Genomic DNA, 22,914 nt, shown 5'->3' on the forward strand with positions numbered 1-22,914 from the left:
CTTGTATTGAAGGTGAGTTTTCTAATGCGAAACAGTCAAATGGGACTGGAAGGGCGTAGGGTGTAGCCTCATAAAAAGACGTAGGGGAAATTTTATAAGGATGCCAATTCATGACTTTAGTGTTGTCCAGAAGTTGGCAACGCAGGGTGTAGCACCAGGAATGGACATGGCATGAGTGGCACGAGAAAGGGTCAAAAGATGGGTAGCAAAAGTCACAAAGCGGGCATGAGGCCATAAGGGCGGAGGGTACACACAAGTGTCTCACTGCAAGCAGGTTGCTTGTGGTCTGGATGCGAGAGGCCGAGTGAGAACCACAATGACGGCCTGACCCGGAAGTAGAGTGTGCCTGGAACGGAGCCTTTGGAGCTCATAAATCGTGAATACATATCTCCTGTGCCGGCATTAGTATTTAGTGAAAGCTTGACAAGAGCTTATTCATATAATTCCATTAATGACTGGGAAGAGGAGGATTGGAAAGTGAATTCTTGAATTATGTCCTCATCTCTCTTTTGGTATTGATCCATAACTGTCAATTATCTATTGGGGCGAAGGAAACGTATTACTACTATGCCTCCAACCCCAATTGAACCATATTTTAGGTATTTTCCCAGTCCTAACATATCGCCAAACCAGCTAAGCATTCTGGAGGCTGTGTTGACGGTGAAGTCAATAATAGAGGAGAATGCATCTGCTAGCCTCGGGAAGGCGTTTTTCATTGTCTCGCCTAATACAGTAAAGAATTCTCTCATGGCTCCCGTATAGGAAGTGTCTATTGACTCCAAGTGAGCCGGGAGGTGTTTTATCTGTATCTCGATGTCCCAATTAGTATATGTAAGGACTAATGGCTCCTGTATGATGATCATTGTGGCATCCAGTATTTGTGAGATAAGCAGCCTTAGGAATGGATCTACCGTTGGAGGGCAGTAGGTAGACTGCTTATGTTGTGTGACTGGCGGTAATAAATACCCACAACACCTGGTATGGTTAACCGTTGGGGTAATCAGCCAGGTGCCGACTGGAAGTGAGCAATCCTTGCAAAGGTTTGCTGTGGCTATAATGGTTGAGCCGTGGGCCATGGAGAAGTAGGATCGGGACGCCTGTGTGATGGGCATGGCTATTACAGGGCAACCATGTGCACTGGTATCGCAGAGGTGAACTGGTATCCAGTCATCAGCGATGTAGAAGGATCCCTGAGGGCGTAATTTAGCCGTGAGCCAGGTGATGTTAGTTGAGGCGTGTAATAAGGCCGTCTGGTTTTTAAGGGGCAGCTCACTTATACCAACATTATAGTTGGGTTTTATCTGTATCAGGGTGCAGTGCTTGGCCCTGCAGTGGGGAATGCCGATATTGGCCAAAATGTAGGTAAATAATGACACTCCATTTTCATGAAACATAGGTATTGAGAATACAAGCTGAATCTTATACCGGTGCCTTTGGTAATATTTAGTTACCACACCACCTAATATATCCCCAGCAGGATCTTCAGGATTAGAAGTAATGAAGTTAGAAAGTTTTACAGTTGTTCCTCCTCTTTGTAAACCAGCCAGATGCTTGTCTGAAGACATATATATTCATCGATTGACTGTTCGAACTCTTCCCATGGGACATGGCCCGTCTGGATAGCGTTAATAATTCTAAGTAGTTGCGTATAAGTTTTAGTGATCGATAATTTGGCCCCTAAATGTAACGTAGCTGCTGCTGAGAGTTCAAGTCCCTGTTTTCCAAGGGAATTAATATGGTGAGCAATATTCTGCTGGTTGTTAGTCAGTTCCTTATTCCAGGATAGAAACCTGGAGAAAAGGTCTACAGAGATTTGTTGTCCCTTAACTATTTGAGCGGAAATAGATCTGCGTTCGCAGCTGGCGTGGTGAGATTGTATGCGATATGTGCGAGACCTGAGGGAAGTTCAAGAAGATGAACCTCGCGTTTGAAGTTAGAGATGCAAGAGGGGAGTCTATTCCTGAAGTGGCAATCAAGCTGTTCGAGCCAGGCACAGTCGATTGCTGCAGTCGAATTTCCTGCGCTGTCTGCCAGGGTAGTGCTCGTCGTCCATTGTCCATATTCATCTAAGGATAGCAGCGGAGTACATTGGTCAGCTTTTAGAGTGACTGGTGGCCGGGCTCCGGGCAGCGTGATGATATAACTGTGTGCATGCTGAAGGATGTCTTCTTCTGGCTCAGTGAATTGAGCAAGCTTCAGCTGGGGAGGTCAAGTTTATGTCTATATTCTTTTTGCAGGGGTTGGGCTGAGATGACATCTGTGTCTAGGACTAAGGTGTGTGGAACCATGATAGTTCCTGCCACCCTTACTGTGGGATGGAGGTCAGTATAGGCAATAATACCATCTTTGACCCATGATCGTTGAACCGGTGTCTCTGAAGGTACGGAGACCGTGGAGTTTGGTTCTTCCAATGATAGAAGGTGTCGGTTTTGCCTGTTATTATTATCATTATTATTCAGTTCTGTATAGTTACGGTCCTGGCCAATAGTAGAGTTTAGGTCAAAAGTTTGCGTTGCAGTGAGGGAGACCGTAAAATTGCCAAGTATGAGGCTAAAAAGGATAAGTGAAAAGGTTATGCTGAGTGCGGTAAGGCAGCAGCACTGGCATTTCTGCTTTTTGGACCATCTCTTTTGGGAACGTATGATCTTTTGTACTTTGGCCTGAAACTTTAGAAGTCGAGGGTGACCTTTGAGACAGGTCCTCCCAGGTGTAGTAATAACTTGAGTCAGAGGTATTTCCTCTGGAGGTTCATCTAATTCTGACTTGTTATGGGATCGAACCTCATATCGCACATACCAACTTGTCATTCTGTTGTTACCTGTGGTTCAAAGGCTTTGGGAACTGGTCGACAGTTATCAATGGATATTAGTTTGGTACATTTCGTCCCATGGTCAACTAGAAGCGTTCGACCTTGGACCTGTTTGACACAAGGGGGGGGTGGGGTTCCATTTAGGTCTAAGTCAGGTATTCTTAGGATTTTTCTTTTCTTGTATCCAGTCACCTTTTTGTGGTGACTACTCATTGGGTTCTGGTGGTTTAGGAGGCTGCATTTGAGACAATAAGCCAATCATTTCTTGGGCTAATTCTGGGTTGTACTGAGGAATTACTCCTTCAGGTGCCTGCTGGGCGGTATTCATTTGTACCTTAAAAATTAAAAAGTAAGGTGTGATATGTTTTTCAGGTCCTACGCGACTCAGGGGTAGATTGTTGACTGCCAGCTGTACCTCCGGCACCAATCTAGCCCAACTGCGTCCTCGTGTCATCAGCAGTTTGGTCATGCAAAGCTTCACATCTTGGTTGTGCCGCTCCACCGACCATCTTGATTGTGGGTGCAAAGGAGTGCTGTGTTCCAATCTAATACCTCTTTTCTGGAACGCCTTTCCAACAAAGGCAGATCCACGGTCTGTGCGGAGACAGATGGGGGAACCAGTGTAGGGAAAAATGATATTTTTGAATGCATGTACAGTTGCGCTTTCCGTTCAGCGGGTTGTGGGCACCAACCACGTGTAGGAAGTACAGGTGTCAACAACTACTACGGTGTACTGGTTTTGGCCTGTCGTGGGTGTAAAGGGTCCCACATAATCAGCCTGCCACACACGGTGGGGGGCGTCTGGTTTTGTTCTGGAGATGAATTTAGATCTGATGACTCCTCCTCCTTTCGAGGTCTGGAGGCACCGAGGACAATTTTCCACGAATTTTTTGCAATCAGTTAATATATAAGGCCACCAATAGGTGAGCAGTAGTTTAGACATTGTTGCCTTTGCTCTAGGATGGCCGGAACCATGGCTAACATGGGTCTCCTGTATTAAACTTAGGCATTTCTTTGCCGGTGGGATAACCTTAGCCCCCTTTCCTGGACTAGTAATCAAGACTCTTCCCATTTCGTCGCAATGTTATAGTTGGATGGGTACCCGCGCGGGCTTTTCCCGGAAATAAGTAGGCGTAACTCATCATCCTGATTGTCACTGTACATTTGTCTTGTAATTACCAGGATCCCTACTTCTTCTAGGGTCACTGCTTGTTTTGCAGCGTTGTCTGCCACCTGGTTACCGATGCTGTGGGGGCCTTCTTTCGCATGGCTTAAAGGTATTTTTTCTCCATATTGGTAAGAAAGTATTTGCAGCCTTCTGGCAATAGATGCTATCAGTGCAGATTAATGTTTTAGTATCATTAGAAGGTATTTCTTGTTAGGCTAATAATAATGCCTGTGCCTCTGCATATTGGGCATTATGAGGACCCATGGTCCTTGAAATTGATTTGGTGGGGTTGAAGGTTCCATCTGAATGAAAACCTAGTATTACCCCACGACCAGCTATCGTGCACATGCTGCCTTGTCTACCAGGGCTATCAGGGATGGGCATTGCCGATCCGTCACAGTAAATTACAAGGTCGAAGTCCTCTCGGGGAGTTACGGTAAGTTTGGGACTCGGAATATCTGGGTCCTCTTCTTTGTCTAGTTTTTCAAAACCCGGGAAATGGAGTATATCCTGCAAGTATTTTTCATTGTATTCAAAGGTCAAGGAGGTATATAAAAGATGGTGCCACTTAGTGTACCTGGCCTGGGTTGCCTTGCGTTCGTTCCCTGGCATTCCTTCCTGTGATCTTAGACAAGGCCACTAGACTTAATGAGCTCACTGCAGCTGGGCTTTTACAAAGAGGTCTGTAAGACTTGTTGAAAAACATTATTGCAACAAGTAACGGTTTACAAGAGATACATGACGTCATCAGTCATTAATATAGAGTTAATACATGATTTAATATAAAGTCAGTTCTGATCAGTTTTTAATATAGAGTGGATACCGCCACAAAACCTTCCAGAGGAATCTCTGACATAATGCTCGTTGACAAATCCAAGAAAAATGTCATGGACAACACCAGGAAGCATCACATTCATTGACTTGACCAAAGTATTTAACTCAGTAAACCCTGAGGCTCTGAGATTTGAATGTTCAAAAAAAAAAACTGACTCACAAGCTTGCAACTGCTTCACGGTGATGTGACTGAACTGTTGAGTGAGAAATCTGAACAAGACCACTTCAAATTCCAGACAAGTCAAGAAAGGGTGTGTGGTAGATAGCCCACATACTGACAGCAGCTATTCGCCTCAAAGATCAGCGTCCCTACATTGTCAGCATTAAATACGTCTAGATGGAAAACTAACCTCCATCACCCCTGTCCCAAAGCTAAACTGACCACCACAGTCATACATGGTATACAGATTGCAGTGTTGAGGCCCAGTCTGCACCAGATTGGCAAGCCGCTTTTGATACATCAATTCCACATCCAAGAAATTCAACCTGCCCTTGAATGTTGCCAAAACAAAACTCATTAACAACCCACACTTGAGTCACCCGAATATTCCACCTATGCTGAAGGAGAAACTCTCAAATAGCACTTCTCATATCTTGGCAGCCACCTCTTTTAAAAGGCTGTCATTAACAAGGAGATCCAACACTGTTTCGGCTGTGTCAGATCAGCCTTCGACCAATTACACCAGCGAGTATTTGATCACAAAGGCCTCCGCAACTCAACAAGCAGCTGCCATCTCTCAACCCCTGTACAGCAATGAAACCTGGTCCATGTATCAGCAACACACAAGAAGCTGCAGAAATTCTATCAGTAACACCTTGGCTGCATCCTCCAGATTCAATGGGTGAACCACTGAACAACCAGCTGGAACCCAGCTCGACAGCATTCAGGCAAAGCTTCTGAAACATTAACTTTAATGGATTGGATACTGTGCCTGGATGGTCAAAAAGCATCTCCCTGCCTGGCCCTTTCTCTCAACTCTCAAATGGCCAATGTTGGGGGAAGACAAAGAAAATGCTTCAAAGACACTATGAATCATAGAATCTAGAGTGCAGACAGCCCTTCGACCCATCGAGTCTGCACCGGCCCTTGAAAGAGCAGCCTACTTAAACCCACACCTCCACCCTATCCCCGCAACCCAGCAACCCCCCCCCGGCCCTTTTAGACACTAAGGGCAATTTAGCAAGGCCAATCCACCTAATCTGCACATCTTTGGACCTCCATAAAGCTCAATAGCCGTGACATTAATGACTGGAAGAAGTTACTGCTAATTATCCACAATAGCCATCTTTGTACCCATCAATCTGCATCAGGCTTTGAGTCACAATGTCTTTGAGGAAGAGCAATGGCAAGAAAGGAAGGGAAGCAAATCCTGCACTCCAGAACCCAATATTTTGTGGGACAACACCAACCACCACCGCCGCCGCCGCCCCCATTGTGCCAAGAACTATGGGCCTGTTCAGTCAAATGAAGGTCAAGGGGGAAACTCAATCTTTGGATTGAGGGATGATGATGATGATGGATCGACAGCACTGGACTTGAGTTGGGGTATGAGCAGCAGAGTTTTAGATGGTCTATGGAAGGCCTCAGCAGTAATACTCACATAGCAACAGCCTTGTAAAGAAAAAGAGGCTCTTATATACAAGGGGTAAATATTTGTATTTTTCAACAATCAAACTATGAGGCATCCATAAAGGAAATGGGTGACACTATCGTGTTCATGAAAGTTAGAGGGTATCCATAGATCCAAAGTGATTGGAGTTCATTATAGCAAGGTCACCCAGCGTATTACCCCATTGTAGTAATCCTTCATCATGAAGTGCTCAGAGTAGGGGAATAGGTGCCCCTGGTTTTCAACAGGCGTATTATGAATATAGGCGAAGGAGACCAGATCGGTTTTCATCGAAAAGCTAAGATCATGAAGCAAATTTAAATGAGTCCAATGTGACATCACAGACTGTTGATGGATCATAGGTATTTATGTAGTCCTTGATGTCACAAAGGGAGAGAGAAAAGGAAGGGTAGGGAGAGGAGAGGAAAGATATGAGGAGAGAAGGAAAGGGAGAGATATTAGGGAAAGGGGGGCGCAGGAATGTTTCTGCCGAGCACCCAATTTTTAACTACTTTTTAATATTGAAGGTGCAGAATGCTGGTTTAACAGCCTATAACTGAAAAGGAGGGCTTAATGTTGCTGATAGTAATGAGGCTTATGGGTGTGCCAGAAGTTCAGCCACAAGGACCCTGGGAGTTAGGAGGGTCAGGGAATGTTGTTAAGAGTTTTATATACCTGGAAAACATCAATTCACAAAAACATGGTACAAACTAACTTTGTTGCATATTATATATATTGCAAACAGTATAGTGCAGAGAGAGAGAGAGAGAGAGAGCATTCTTTTCTTATAACTTGAATTCTATGGAATCCAGGGATCGTATTACTAATATTGCTGTAGACAGTGACTGTACTTCAAAAGTAATCAATCAATCAAGTAAAATATTTATCCTGAGGTACAAAACTGCTTTCTTTCAGACAAAGTATAAAAACAGTACTTACAATATTTTCTTCCATGTGGCAGCCCCTGGTTCTTATTGCACATTGCAACAACCATAAAAAAGTCCGATGCTAATCTACGTTGATTTTTCAGCAGTTTTGATATTTATTAATAATCTTTATTAGTGTCAGAAGTAGGCTTGCATTAACACTGCAATGAAGTTACTGTGAAATCTCAAACATTTTATTCAAAAACACAGCTAAAGATCAAGCTGCCGTCAAACTGACCTGTATTGGGGTCTGGTTTGAAAAACTGAGTAATGACTTGGTTGCTGAAAAACAAAGAGGACATTCATTAGTGACAGGCATTACATCATAAAGCCCAATATTTAAGATCACAATTAGTCAACTGATGATCACTATGACATCAGTAAAACACAATGGGCATAGAAAATCATCCAATGTCCCACTGAATGGTGAAAAATACAAAGCAGCACACTAGCGGTCATCTCTTTAAATACATTACATTCGAATCAAGTTCCAGTTAGAAACTTATCAATGACATGGCAATATACAAGCCCACTGACAATTAGCATGTTGCCCTCTGTTGAGAAGGAAGCACAAAACATACTAAATGTGTGATCGGACAAGAGTGTTAAAATTCCCCACTGATTTCTACAACACACAAATCCATTCAGCCCATCAATTTCATGCAAGCTCTCCATAGAGCACTGCAGGCAGTCCCACTCCCAACTTGCCCCCGTGGGCCTGCATGATTATTTACTTCAAACGCCTATCCAATTTCCTTTTTGAAGTAATTGATGATGCACGAGGGTGAAGGAAGTGGAAATTGTGGTTTCAGGTCATTACTGCCTGCTGCGTAACAAATTTCTTCTTCACGTACCCTGTATCCTTTACCCAAAACCGACAATTTTCCTGCTCTACACTCCTATTAAATTTTCCCTTGACCTCCTTTGCTCAAAGGCGAATTCCAGCTTTTCCAATCCAACCTTGCAATGAAAATCTCCCATCACTGGAATCACTCTGGTAAATCCCTTCTGCACCCACACATCCTTCCTATGTGTGGTGGCCGGAACTGGACATAAAACTTCAGTTGGGGACAAACCAGAGCTCGATACAGGTCAGCATAATTTCCCTGCTCCGCTACTGAATCAGTTTATTTATGAAGGCCAAGAGGCCATATGCTTTGCTAACTAATATGTCCTGCTACTTTCAGAGAGTCATGCATACGCACCCTCAGGTCCCCCTGTTCCTGCACACTTTTTCAACTGCGTCAGTGTATATTGCCTCTCCCTAGCTCTCCTGCCAAAATACACCACCTCACGTCTCTATATGAAATTCCTTCTGCCATTTACCTTCCCATTCTGCTAGTCTATGTCATGTTGCAGACAATTGCAGCATTCTGACTGTTTGCCATTCCAAGTTCTGTGTTCTAAGATGCAAGTCATTTACATATAACAAAAGCAATTGTCCTAGCATCAACTCTTGGGGAACACCACTGTTACTTCTTCAGTAATCCAGCACGGAAACCCTCCCATGTGAAACCTTTAAAAATCATGTATTCAATATCTGACCCAGAAGTATTTCTGCAAATATCTCAAATTCAAAATTTGTTTTTGTAAAGTTCAACAATAAAAACACTTCATTTTCTTCTTGCCCTCTAATTATGACATCGGGACAGTATAATGCCTTTGATGCTGCAACCGACTTGGTAACTTGTGACATCACACTGGGTTCACACTTACAAAATGCCTCACATTGAGTATTGGATAAATGAGCATCAAAATCCACTCCATATATAAAATAGTTATCAAAATTTCAAAACTTAATCCCTGTTGCTAGTAAAAATATAATTTGCCTTTTTCCTAGCACATACACAAGAGTCGAATTGAGAACTACAATTTAAGCTGAAGATTTATAAATTGCCTAAATTAGCTCACGTTTGAACAGCCTCAGTACAAATCCTATCCAAGGCAAAACGTGACCTTAAACACTTTTATTTTATCACTTAGAAATCGTAGAGGACATGGGACTTGCTGTGTTGCTCTTGCAAAGAGCTAGCCGAGTCACCTACTGTGCTCTAACTGTGCTCTATGATTCTATTACTATTGGCAACAAACCAAAGTGGTTCATACAGCCACACGGACCCTTCCTTATGTGCCACTCAACAAGAGGGACATCTGGTTCAACTGGAGTTCGCAGCTTGCGTTTGTCTGGCCAAGCACAGGATTTCAATTCGGCATCAAGACTGTTTAGCTTGCTAGCACTTCAATTGAAAGCAAGTCAAACACACCTTTACAAATACCTATTAGGATAGTTCAGGATTCCTCCCACAATGTGTGACATTAGTCCAAACAAAAAGCAAAATACAGAAAATGCTGGAAATCTAGAAACAAAACAAGGAAATTAGAAATGTATAGCACCTTAAAAAAATGTTTTTAATCGCTTATTGTCACAAGTAGGCTTCAATGAAGTTACTGTGAAAAGCCCCGAGTCACCACACTCCGGCGCCTGTTCGGGGAGGCCGGTGCGGGAAGCTTCAGTCAATCACATTTTCAGATTTCAGATGTTTACATTGATCATGGGCTGGTTTCTCCGTCGGCGGGATCCTCCGTTTCGCCGGCAACGCACTCACGCCCGGGGATTCCCCCATTGGCCAACTGGCAGGACGGAGGATCCTGTTACCGTGGAGGGGAGGGGGGGGGGGGCCGCATCAGAAAATGGGTGTGGTGGGACAGACAATCCCGCCCCTGCAGTCTTATTGGCTGAAGTTACAACAAACACCATTCTGACTGAAAGGATTATTTTCTACTGGGAAACCACCTCTTGGCAGAATACCAGAAATGACAAGTTAGTCTAGTTTTTTTAGAAGCTGAAAATGGAGCGTCCATATATTATGTCCTTGAGACAGTAGTCTTCAATATATCCTCCTGCAAAACCTTTCACCTCAATTAAGAAAATGGCTCTTACTCACTACTTTACAGGAGTTAGTTATTAAAAATGCTGGGCAGCATGGTGGCACAGTGGGTTAGCCCTGTTGCCTCACGGCGCCGAGGTCCCAGATTCGATCCCGGCTCTGGGTCACTGTCTGTGTGGAGTTTGCACATTCTCCCCGTGTTTGCGTGGGTTTTGCCCCCAAAAGATGTGCAGGCTAGGTGGATTGGCCATGCTAAATTGCCTCTTAATTGGAATAAAAATGAATTGGGTACTCTAAATTTAAAAAAAAATGCTGGATGCACAATACTTTCCAGATATAAAAGCAACTCTCAAACGTCTGAACAGAGATAAGCCAGCAAAACAACTGTACAGATCAACTACAGCACCACTATAAGGCACTGTGATGAGAAAGGATTTCAGTGACTTGAGTACTTGCAAGTTATAACATGGAAATGGGCTTCCCAGTCTGCATCAACCCGCCACTTGAGCACTCATCTACCAATCTAAAACTGGATGTTGACAGAGGTTGCCTGAACTACTAATTCTGCAAGTTTGACTCTTTCTAGGTCCAAATCTTAGATTTCATCTTGTACAAGAGCTTATTCATGCCTGACCCACGAGAAACAACTTGCGTCTACATGCTGAAACATCATCAATTCCTCAGAATATGCTCTATTAAAACTGATCTGATCATCTGTTTTATCAAAGTTGCTTGGAGGGTTTATTGGCCAAAACAGAAAACTCTTCTTTGAAACTGTGCCATGAGGTCTTTTCTATTATCACTGCTGCCTCACAGCGTCGAGGATCCGGGTTCGATACCGGCCCCGGGTCACTGTCCGTGTGGAGTTTGCACATTCTCCCAGTGTCTGCGTGGGTCCCACCCCCACAACCCAAAGATGTGCAGTTTAGGTGGATTGGCCACGTTAAATTGCTCCTTAATTGGAGAAAATAAAATAAAATTGGGTATTCTGATTTTTTTTTTTAAAAACCTAATTCTGAAATCGGCTAGTTGACAACCGTGACAGCTTTGGCTTAATTGGAGCACTCTTACCTAAGCCACAAAGTGGGGAGTCTCATTATTTGGACAAGCTCAAACATTTAAGTTACTACTCCAGTGCGCTACCGTGGGAATGGCAATGCCAGGAGTGCCATCATTCAGATGAGATATTAACAAGGCCCTGTTGCTGTTGAGTTCATAGAAAATAATTTTTATTTTATTTTTCAGCGCCGTAGGCAGCAGTACTAACCACTGCGCCGCCCCCGAGAATTACATTTTAATGTCAACACTACAAAGTATCCACAGAAGGTGCACCATCTCCACTTCTGCGCGAGCGCAAAAAAAAAGGATATAGAGGTCATACTCGATATATGAAGCAATTCGAAAAACAACAAAATAATGATTTTCATTTCTTTCCACTGGCTTCACAACTTTCCCCAGCCAAACCTCTATTATCAGAAATTGCTTTTATGGTTTAAAAGCAAAATGACTTAGGAACCGGAGTTGAAGAAGTACAGTTCACTCCTATTGACTAAGTAATTCAAATTAAGCAACAGCATAAAAAAAGCCGGGAACAGCTTTCAGCTGGGCAAAAATGTAACTCAATTCCAAGTAAATGACCGAATTAAAAATGAAGTCTAGTTTCAGCTACAATCTCATGCTTGACGTAACCCAGTATTAAATTTTAACGGCACTGAAAGCTTACAATATAGACCTAACTGCTTATGTGAGCGCTAATCAGAGAGCTATGTGCCATCATTTTATAGGAAAACGTGGCGATAATAAGAGGAACTATAAGCATTCTATTCAAAGTCAAAAGCTCGATTTCAAGTGAATATTGATAGCACCTGCTTGTGGCATTTTATACCTCAGGAAGTTCTTGATGCACGCATTAGATAAGCAAATACTATAGCCACAGTTTACATTGGGGTGGTGGCCCTGTGGGTGCCTCAATCTGTTGAATGTATTAAATCCATTAGTGAGGAACAGTTTCAACAGTCCACACTCGTGTAAATGGCAGGAACAGGCAATACTATCTTCATCAGCGAATGTCAATTCTTGCATTTCTGGTTTTATTGCACGGTAGCACAGTGGTTAGCACCGTTGCTTCACAGCTCCAGGGTCCCAGGTTCGATTCCCGGCTTAAGTTACGGTCTGTGCGGAGTCTGCATGTTTTCCCCGTGTCTGCGTGGGTTTCCTCCGGGTGCTCCGGTTTCCTCCCCACAGTCCAAAGATGTGCAGGTTACGCGGATTGGCTATGGTAAATTGCCCTTAGTGTCAAAAAAGATTAGATTGGGTTACGGGAATACAGGGATGGTGTGGGCTGAGGTAGGGTGATATTTCCATGGGCTGGTGCAGACTCGATGGGCCGAATGGTCTCCTTCTGCATTGTAAATTCTATGATACTGATGATCTCCTAATTTGGAATTCATTTTTGAATTTGATCAAGCTCATGCTGACATTTATACATGGTCCTAAGGTAATTAGATCACTTCACTTACTGAAAGGACAGCGACACATGCACATGGCAGAACAAATGGAACTAGCAAAAGGAAGCTGACCCTATTATTACAAATACTTATCAGTGTGGCAGTTGGTAACATGAGTGGTGGCCAGACGGACCACTACCATCTTGAAACTCTGATGCATAACCCTCCATTCCCTACTCTTGCATCTTTTCCAGCTTCTCCCCCCCCCCCCCCCAAATGCATTTATACTATTCGTTTCAACCATCCCCTGTGGTAGTGAGTTCCACATTTTCACCCAAAGAGTGAGAAAATGTCTTCCGAATTTCCTTCTGAATTTCTTGGTGACGATCCCCTGCTGACTTTGAGAAGATTCTAGGGGGTAGGGGAGCACTGTCAGAAGGAAAAACACTGTTTTTCACATTAGGGAGTGTAGCCACGTAAAATGGCTGCGTCCCTATTAATCTGGCCAAAACCCAGTTTGAAATGGCTAACCCGAAAGGCTGCTGGGAAAAGCAGCTAACAAGACACAAGCAGGCAGCTGCAGACAGTATTGCATATTCGGCTCTGGGGAAGTTGGCCCAGATCGACACTCAGGGCTAGCAACAGCCCATCAACCCAGATATTTGCAGTTACATTCATGACTGTTAGCAGCCCATCTATCCAGACATCTGCAGTTAAATCGGCTATCCCCGGGAACAATTGCAACATATTAGCAATTGAATACCGGGCCAGACCTGTCGGCGCCTGCGGTGGCCGAAACAAAGACAGGTGAACGACCACCCCCTGATCGAGGAATCACCGCACCATTGGACACATCGACCCCAGGGATTGGGGACAAATCCAATCACTTGGGACTCAGGGTCAAGGGCCGCCCCGGGAGGCGGGAAGCCCCTGGGCCCTATAAAAGTGAGGGGCCAAGTTCAGATCTCGCTCTCTCTCCTCTTCGCCTGCTCGAGACCTTCGCAAGACCAGCAACCGGCAACTGTAAGTTTGAATCCAGCGAACGCTATCCGGTAGAGACACCTAGCCACCGACCTGTAGCAGCCTTTTGAATCCCGCGGGCCAGATCTGATTGGACAAGCCATTCGTTTCCCTGACGTGGTGGGCTCTTCCTAAGTTAAGTATTGGCCAGTAATGATAGGTTTATTATATATAGTAGTATTAGTGTATTAATATTGCTTGTTGTATATAATAAATGACCGTTGTTTTAATCCTTACTAAGCGGTGTGCTGTATTATTAATCATAACCTGAACTTGAACCACGTGGCGGTATCATAAAGATACCTGACGACTCGTGAGCAAAGGTGACGTAATCAGAGCAAATAGACTAAGGCTAAAAAGAGCAACAGGAGTCACGAGAGTAATTGAAAGACACAAGATCTACCTAACATGATCTGCTTAACAACTTCCTTACCTTGCAGGTCAGCTGTTAGTTCGGGAGAGAGAGAGAGAGAGCCGGGACTTTGGAAACAGCGCGGGAGACTGAAAAAGCGCGGGAGCTGCGAGGCAGAGGGGACAGTTTAAAAGGTCGCGGCGTGGGTGAGGTAAGTACTGCTTAACAACTTCCTTAGCTTGCAGGTCAGCTGTTAGTTTCGGGAGATCAGTTTCGGGAGCAGGCCTATTGGCTGACTGTAAATCAGGAAGGATACAAAGGGTGTGGCTGAAGTGCCTATAGAAACGGAGTGCTGGAGGCAAACAGAGTGTATCTGAGTTTGGGTAAGGCTGAGTGAGGGTAAGAGGTGAGTGAGGGCTGTGTTTTTTTGGAGTTTGGTGTTTGGGGTTGAGTTTCCAAAAAAAAAAAAAAAAAAAAAATCCAATTAATTAAGTAAATTAATTAACTAGTTAAGGGAATTTGGTGCTCATCTTAAGGAGGTGCAGAGAAGCAGACCTGTGAGGGAGTCTCGGGAGCAATTACATCACAGCCAGCAGGTAAGTGATTGGCTTGTGACTGGTAAGTGATTTCTCTCTCTTTGACTTTCTCTTAGCTGTGTAGTGTAGTTCAAATTTAACTTCAGGTTTAAGTCATGGCAGGAGAGCTCAGACCCGTGTCATGCTCCTCTTGTGAGATGTGGCAAGTCAGGGACCCTTCTGGTGTTCCTGACTCCTTCATCTGCAAGAAGTGTGTCCAACTGCAGCTCCTGTTAGACCGCTTGACTGCTCTGGAGCTGCTGATGGACTCACTTTGGAGCATCCGCGATGCTGAGGAAGCTGTGGATAGCACATTCAGTGAGTTGGTCACACCGCAGATTAAAATTACTGAGGCAGATAGGGAATGGGTGACCAACAGACAGAAGAAGAGTAGGAAGGCAGTGCAGGGATCCCCTGCGGTCATCTCCCTCCAAAACAGATTTACCGTTTTGGAAACTGTTGGGGGAGATGGCTCACCAGGGGAAGGTGGCAGCAGCCAGGTTCATGGCACCGTGGCTGGCTCTGCTGCACAGAAGGGCGGGAAAGAGTGGCAGAGCTATAGTGATAGGGGATTCAATTGTAAGGGGAATAGACAGGCGTTTCTGCGGACGCAAACGAGAATCCAGGTTGGTATGTTGCCTCCCTGGAGCAAGGGTCAAGGATGTCTCGGAGCGGCTGCAGGGCATTCTGGAGGGGGAGGGTGAACAGCCAGCTGTCATGGTGCATATAGGCACCAACGATATAGGTAGAAAACGGGATGAGGTCCTACAAGCTGAATTTTAGGGAGTTAGGAGTTAAACTAAAAAGTAGGACCTCAAAGGTAGTAATCTCAGGATTGCTACCAGTGCCACGTGATAGTCAGAGTAGGAATGACAGGATAGCTAGGATGAATACGTGGCTTGAGAGATGGTGCAAGAGGGAGGGTTTCAAATTCCTGGGACATTGGGACCGGTTCTGGGGGAGGTGGGACCTGTACAAATCGGACGGTCTGCATCTGGGTGGGACCGGAACCAATGTTCTCGGGGGTGTGTTTGCTAGTGCAGTTGGGGAGGGTTTAAACTAATGTGGCAGGGGATGGAAACCGATGTAGGAAGTCAGTGGGGACAGAAACAAAAGGCAGGAAGGGAGAGTGTGTAAAGCATGACCAGAGAAAGCAGGGCAGAGAGCAAGGAAAGTCTACATTAAACTGCATTTATTTCAATGCAAGGGGCCTGACGGGCAAAGCGGATGAACTCAGGGCATGGACGGGCACATGGGACTGGGATATTATAGCTATGACTGAAACATGGCTAAGGGAGGGGCAGGACTGGCAGCTCAATGTTCCGGGGTACAGATGCTATAGAAAGGATAGAACAGGAGGTAAGAGAGGAGGGGGGGTGGCGTTTTTGATTAGGGAGAACGTCACGGCAGTACTTAGAGGGGATATATCCGAGGGTTCGCCCACTGAGTCTATATGGGTGGAACTGAAAAATAAGAAGGGAGAGATCACCTTGGTAGGACTGTACTACAGGCCCCCAAATAGTCAGCGGGAAATTGAGGAGCAAATATGTAAGATTACAGATAGCTGCAAGAATAATGGGGTGGTAGTAGTAGGGGACTTTAACTTTCCCAACATTGACTGGGACAGCCATAGCATTAGGGGCTTGGATGGAGGGAAATTTGTTGCGTGTATTCAGGAGGAATTTCTCATTCAGTATGTGGATGGACCGACTAGAGAGGGGGCAAAACTTGACCTCGTCTTGGGAAATAAGGAAGGGCAAGTGACAGAAGTGCTAGTGAGGGATCACTTTGGGCAAGTGACCATAACTCCATTAGTTTTAAGATAGCTATGGAGAATGATAGGTCTGGCCCAAGAGTTAAAATTCTTAATTGGGGCAAGGCCAATTTTGATGGTATCAGACAGGAACTTGCAGAGGTAGATTGGGGGAGACTGTTGGCAGGCAAAGGGACAGCTGGTAAATGGGAGGCTTTTAAAAATGTGTTAACCAGGGTGCAGGGTAAGCACATTCCCTTTAGAGTGAAGGGCAAGGCTGGTAGAAGTAGGGAACCCTGGATGACTCGAGATATTGAAACTCTGGTCAAAAAGAAGAAGGAGGCATATGACGTACATAAGCAACTGGGATCAAGTGGATCCCTTGAAGAGTATAGAGATTGTCGGAATAGAGTTAAGAGGGAAATCAGGAGGGCAAAAAGGGGACATGAAATTGCTTTGGCAAATAATGCAAGGGAGAATCCAAAGAGATTCTACAGATAGATAAAGGGGAAAAGAGTAACTAGGGACAGAGTAGGGCCTCTTAAGGATCAACAAGGACATCTATGTGCAGAGCCACAAGAGTTGGGTGAGATCCTGAATGAATATTTCTCATCGGTATTCACGGTGGAGAAAGGCATGGATGTTAGGAAACTAAGGGAAATAAATAGTGATGTCTTGAGAAGTGTGCATATTACAGAGCAGGAGGTGCTGGAAGTCTTAAAGCGCATCAAGGTAGATAAATCCCCGGGACCTGATGAAATGTATCCCAGGATGTTGTGGGAGGCTAGGGAGGAAATTGCGGGTCCCCTAACAGAGATATTTGAATCATCGGCAGCCACAGGTGAGGTGCCTGAAGATTGGAGAGTGGTGAATGTTGTGCCCTTCTTTAAGAAGGGCAGCAGGGAAAAGCCTGGGAACTACAGACCGGTGAGCCTAACGTCTGTAGTAGGTAAGTTGCTAGAAGGTATTCTGAGAGACAGGATCTACAAGCATTTAGAGAGGCAAGGACTGATTCGGGGCAGTCAGCATGGCTTTGTGCGTGGAAAATCATGTCTCACAAATTTGATTGAGTTTTTTGAGGGGGTGACCAAGAAGGTAGATGAGGGCAGTGCAGTAGACGTTGTCTACATGGACTTTAGCAAAGCCTTTGACAAGGTACCGCATGGTAGGTTGTTGCAGAAGGTTAAAGCTCACGGGATCCAGGGTGAGGTTGCCAATTGGATTCATAATTGGCTGGACGACAGAAGGCAGAGGGTGGTTGTAGAGGGTTGTTTTTCAAACTGGAGGCCTGTGACCAGTGATGTGCCTCAGGGATCGGTGCTGGGTCCACTGTTATTTGTGATTTATATTAATGATTTGGATGAGAATTTAGGAGGCATGGTTAGTAAGTTTGCAGATGACACCAAGATTGGTGGCACAGTGGATAGTGAAGAAGGTTATCTAGGATTGCAACGGGATCTTGATCAATTAGGCCAGTGGGCCGACGAATGGCAGATGGAGTTTAATTTAGATAAATGTGAGGTGATGCATTTTGGCAGATTGAATCAGGCCAGGACCTACTCAGTTAATGGTATGGCGTTGGGGAGAGTTAAAGAACAAAGAGATCTAGGAGTACAGGTTCATAGCTCCTTGAAGGTGGAGTCGCAGGTGGATAGGGTGGTGAAGAAGGCATTTGGCATGCTTGGTTTCATTGGTCAGAACATTGAATACAGGAGTTGGGACGTCTTGTTGAAGTTGTACAAGACATTGGTACGGCCACATTTGGAATACTGTGTGCAGTTCTGGTCACCCTATTATAGAAAGGATATTATTAAACTAGAAAGAGTGCAGAAAAGATTTACTAGGATGTTGCCGGGACTTGATGGTTTGAGTTATAAGGAGAAGTTGGCTAGACTGGGACTTTTTTCCCTGGAGCGTAGGAGGCTTAGGGGTGATCTTATAGAGGTCTATAAAATAATGAGGGGCATAGATAAGGTAGATAGTCAACATCTTTTCCCAAAGGTAGGGGAGTCTAAAACCAGAGGGCATAGGTTTAAGGTGAGAGGGGAGAGATTCAGAAGGGCCCAGAGGGGCAATTTCTTCACTCAGAGGGTAGTGAGTGTCTGGAATGTGCTGCCAGAGGTAGTAGTAGAGGCGGGTACAATTGTGTCGTTTAAAAAGCATTTAGATAGTTACATGGGTAAGATGGGTATAGAGGGTTATGGGTATAGAGGGTTATGGGCCAAGTGCGGGCAACTGGGACTAGCTTAATGGTAAAAACTGGGCGGCATGGACTGGTTGGGCCGAAGGGCCTGTTTCCATGCTGTAAACTTCTATGATTCTATGATTCTATGAGTTTCAGAACAGGCAGCAATATCAAAGGGACTGTGGGGGGAAAAAAGATATTCAGCACCTCAAATAATCTCAAATGGAGACCTGGCGACCGACTGTATTGAACGAGACTAATGACATGTTTTTTTGGGTGGTTTTGTAAAATCTCCACTATTGTCCATATCCGATCTTTTTTTGTTTTAAAATATTTTTTATTCTCCTCCTTTTCACATTTTCACCCAAATTTACACCGACCAACAATAATCAGTAACAAATATGTTAATCCCCATATCAATGACAACGGTCCCATCCTCCCACCAAGCCCCCAAACATTAGTCCGCATGTTCATACATAAATAAATAACAAAAAGGAATCAGGAATCACCCACAGTCACCATTAACACACAGTCCCCCTCCCCAACCCTCCCAACTACCCCCCCCCCCCCCTCCCCAACTAATGTTCAATGTTATCCAGCTCTTGAAAGTGCATAATGAATAATGCCCATGATTTGTAGAACCCCTCCATCCTTCCCCTCAGTTCAAACTTAACCTTCTCAAGAGTCAAGAATTCCAACAGGTCCCCCCGCCACGCCAGGGCCCAGGGTGGAGAGGTTGCTCTCCATCCCATCAGGATCCACCTTCGGGCAATCAACGAGGCGAAGGCTACAACATCTGCCTCCGCACCCATTTCCTACCCCGGCTGGTCCGACACCCCGAACATGGTCTCCCGTGGGCCTGGGTCCAGTTTCACATGCCATATCCGGTCTTTATTCAAAAGGTTAATGGGACCATTCTAGATCAGATTACACCATATTTACTCTTTTCCACATTCACAACTCTGCTTCAGTTTTCTCAGCTCCGAGTGCAAGTTGCGTTTTGCTTCCCGATAACATTCACCCACTCATTTAAAGCACTGAGATTAGCCCTATCTCCTCAGAGATCTTCTCCAGTTCGCCAGAAACCATCACTAAAAGTCGCCCAGTCAGTTTGTCATCTACGTCAGAGGAGATAAACGTGGCACTTCATAAAACTCAAACAGGTGCTTTCGTCTGGAAAGTGGCTGATAGTTAACAAGTTACTGCAAATATCAAGAATAGATCAAAAAACAAAATACTGCAGATGCCAGGAGACAAAGTAAAAACAGAAAAGCTCTAATGTTCAGGTATGGCAGCACAGAGAAACCCAGCCACCACCATTTGAGGTCTTTGATCCACTCTCAGGCTGGAAAATATCTTAGATATATGGCATTGAAAAAAAAAATACTCCACCTAGTCAGGTATTATGCCTGCCCTTTTCACATATCCTCCTCCAGTTGTTTGTACAGGTTGTGCCATATATGTGCTTTTTTTCTGGGCGGCATGGTGGCGCAGTGATTAGCACAGCTGCCTCACAGTGCCGAGAACCCAGGTTCGATCCCGGCCCGGGGTCTCTGTCCGTGTGGAGTTTGCACATTCTCCCCATGTTTGCGTGGGTTTCACCCTCACAACCCAAAGATGTGCAGGTTAGGTGGATTGGCCACGTTAAATTGCCCCTTAATTGGAGAAAGAGAATTGGGTACTGTTATAAAAAAAAAACATTTTTTTTTTATTTAAAATTTGATTTCTCATCTCCAGTTTAAAAATCCCATTCTCTAACCAAGTATCTCGCACAACATTTTATTTCCACTTTTCTTTTCCCCTCGTGCTATTCTTCCTTCCCTTGCTCAGTACCTTTTCAATTGCGATACATCTGTGATATCATCCAGGCTGCAGAAAGAATTTAAACCAAAATACTGGCCTGTTTGCCCATTGATGCCGGCCAGCTGACCTACAGAGTTTGTTTTACATTTTGAGAAGAGATTAGTCAGAAAGATCTTTGCAAACATGGGGAAAGGAAAAATACACGTCAATGTCCCAACAGCAGTTAAACACAATCCTGAGTAATATCCTAATGCAGTCAATCAACGCAAAAACGTGCAAGCTCTTGTAATTATTTCAGAAAATAAAGCACGGGGGGAACAAAAATAAAAAAATTTAAAAATTGAATTCTTCAAATTCAATCTATGCTATTTGCTCCTTCATAATGCGCTTGAAATATTTAAGGTCTCTAGTATACGAGTGCCAAGATTGCATTTTTGGAGATGGTGGACACAGGGAGACAGATTACTGTATATATATATTTAACATCACTACTTGCAATTAGAACTTCAATATTTCACTTTATATCTGTTTTCTCAAGCCACAATCTAAATTAGAAACATAATGTGAACTGTATCAGTGTGTTTCACACAAACGTGAACTAATTAAAATATACATGCTTGACAGGAGTTGCTTTTAAAAAATGTCACTATCGCAGATGAATGATATAAAATGTGTAAGTCAGATAAAGGAATATGGACAGGAAGCAATATCCCTGTAATACTCAAACTTTTCATCTCACAATCACTTCCTGCCACAGTATGTTCTTCTGGGTATATTTGTTACCATTGCTGCAGCAGTTGTAATTGAAGATCAATAGCAAAACAGTAGTGACACAAAGCCGTACAGCTCCAAAAACAATGAAATTTGGCAACAGCGGAAACATACTCAAGAACCAACAACCAGGAAAAGATGCAATACTTCACCAGCTTCAGCAGACATAAACCACTAAACTGCATTAAAGTCTTAGAACACAATCTAATTATACTTTACACAAGAAATAGCGATAGAGACTGACCAGGACCCATGGAACTGTACTCCAGAATGAAAACAACACAAAACACGTGATTTTCATTGTAAGCTTTCCTTTGCTTTAAAATGTCACCCGTGATACTGCAGGCAGCCTGCCAGGGCTAACATTCTAAGATTACAACACGAACCTACTCCTCCCCTGTAATTTGACTATTTCATAAACAACCAATTGAACACTGACAAGCAAGACAAAGCTAACTATTGCATCAGTCTTCTTATAGCTGATGTTGATGTAGAGCAACAGCTATAATTTTACATTCAAGCAGTTAAGCCAGATGATTGTGTCAGGAGTAGCCAAGTGCATCACAGTGATGTCTCTTTCATGTTTGTGTTGCAATACAGTCAGGGGACATGAGGCTATCTCGGTCTACAGTACAACAGGTGAAAAAGTGTACGTGGTGGTGGAGAGAGAGAGAGAGACAGAGAGAGACAGAGACAGAGAGAGACAGAGTGACAGACAGAGTGACAGAAACAGAGAGACAGAAACAGAGAGACAGAGAGAGGATTGTGAGTTTGCAACCATTCAAATACACAATGTTTAAATACAATGACAAATATCACAATTTCCAGAGGGAAATTATGTTAAAAAATGATCAGATTCATTAACAACTGGATTAAATACTGCTTTCAATGACCGTAGTATACAAGTTGATTCATCATCAGATTGTTCAATCCAAAAGATCCAATTCAATGGATGGAGAGTAAGATCATTTGTAGCAGAGGAATGACTCAAACTGAAAGCACTAAACATGACACAAAGTGGAATCCTTATGATAATGCCATAGCTGATGTCATTCAGAATTAACTTGATGAACTAGTTACATCAAATGACAAAGCCAATGTAATTGATGCCTTTCTTTTAAAGTTTTGATTGTGGTTAAAGGTATTCTTGTACAATTTGTTCATTCAATAAAACATGTCATATTGATTTAATTTGAATTACCAGTGTTATCTTTCTTTCACGTTTCAAAACTGCGACCATCTGCACCAACATTTCATTTTATCTTGACGTCCAAGTCGACCACTGTTTTTGGAAGGATTTTGAGGTTTCAACGGTCAACTTATAAACCGCAATTTACGGTACTTCAGAATTTATACATCTGCCAAGTTCAGCAATTGAAATCACCACGGGTGATTCAGAGGTAGATACTAGAAGGCTTTTAGGATTGAATCAACCACTTGTATCAAGGCAATAGAGAAGATTCACTTCAGCATGCAAATTAACAGGAGGATAATATCGATTGCACATCTACCACATTCGGACAAAGTTAGAACAGCGTCAGATGCACAAAACAAATTTAACTAGTTATTTATTGCCCTCTCAACCTGTTGTATGTTCCAATAATCATGCCCATTAACTATACAGTATTTTCTAAAATCTAACATGCATTCTTTACAAGTTGTGTTAATCTATCCTCATCCAAATAAACTTGCCAGTGCTAGAAGCTGCTTGGATTTGCTAGAGACGCAAATGATAACAATTAACATATTGATCTGTCATTGAGATTCTGTCAC

General features: G+C 43.8%; 1 protein-coding gene across 2 annotated transcripts in view; it reads right to left on the minus strand.

Annotated features, from left to right (window-relative positions):
* The window catches only part of slf2 (SMC5-SMC6 complex localization factor 2), a 154,777-nt gene that overhangs the window by 78,236 nt on the left and 53,627 nt on the right, over nt 1-22,914 (minus strand). The window contains exon 2 of one of the 2 annotated variants that reach the window (XM_072479571.1): nt 7,586-7,629. In XM_072479571.1, the coding sequence (XP_072335672.1) occupies nt 7,586-7,629 (44 nt within the window). The other variant, XM_072479572.1, reaches the window with a different exon arrangement.

The sequence above is a fragment of the Scyliorhinus torazame genome, chromosome 16, assembly GCF_047496885.1.
Source record: "Scyliorhinus torazame isolate Kashiwa2021f chromosome 16, sScyTor2.1, whole genome shotgun sequence".
Classification (NCBI taxonomy): domain Eukaryota; kingdom Metazoa; phylum Chordata; class Chondrichthyes; order Carcharhiniformes; family Scyliorhinidae; genus Scyliorhinus; species Scyliorhinus torazame.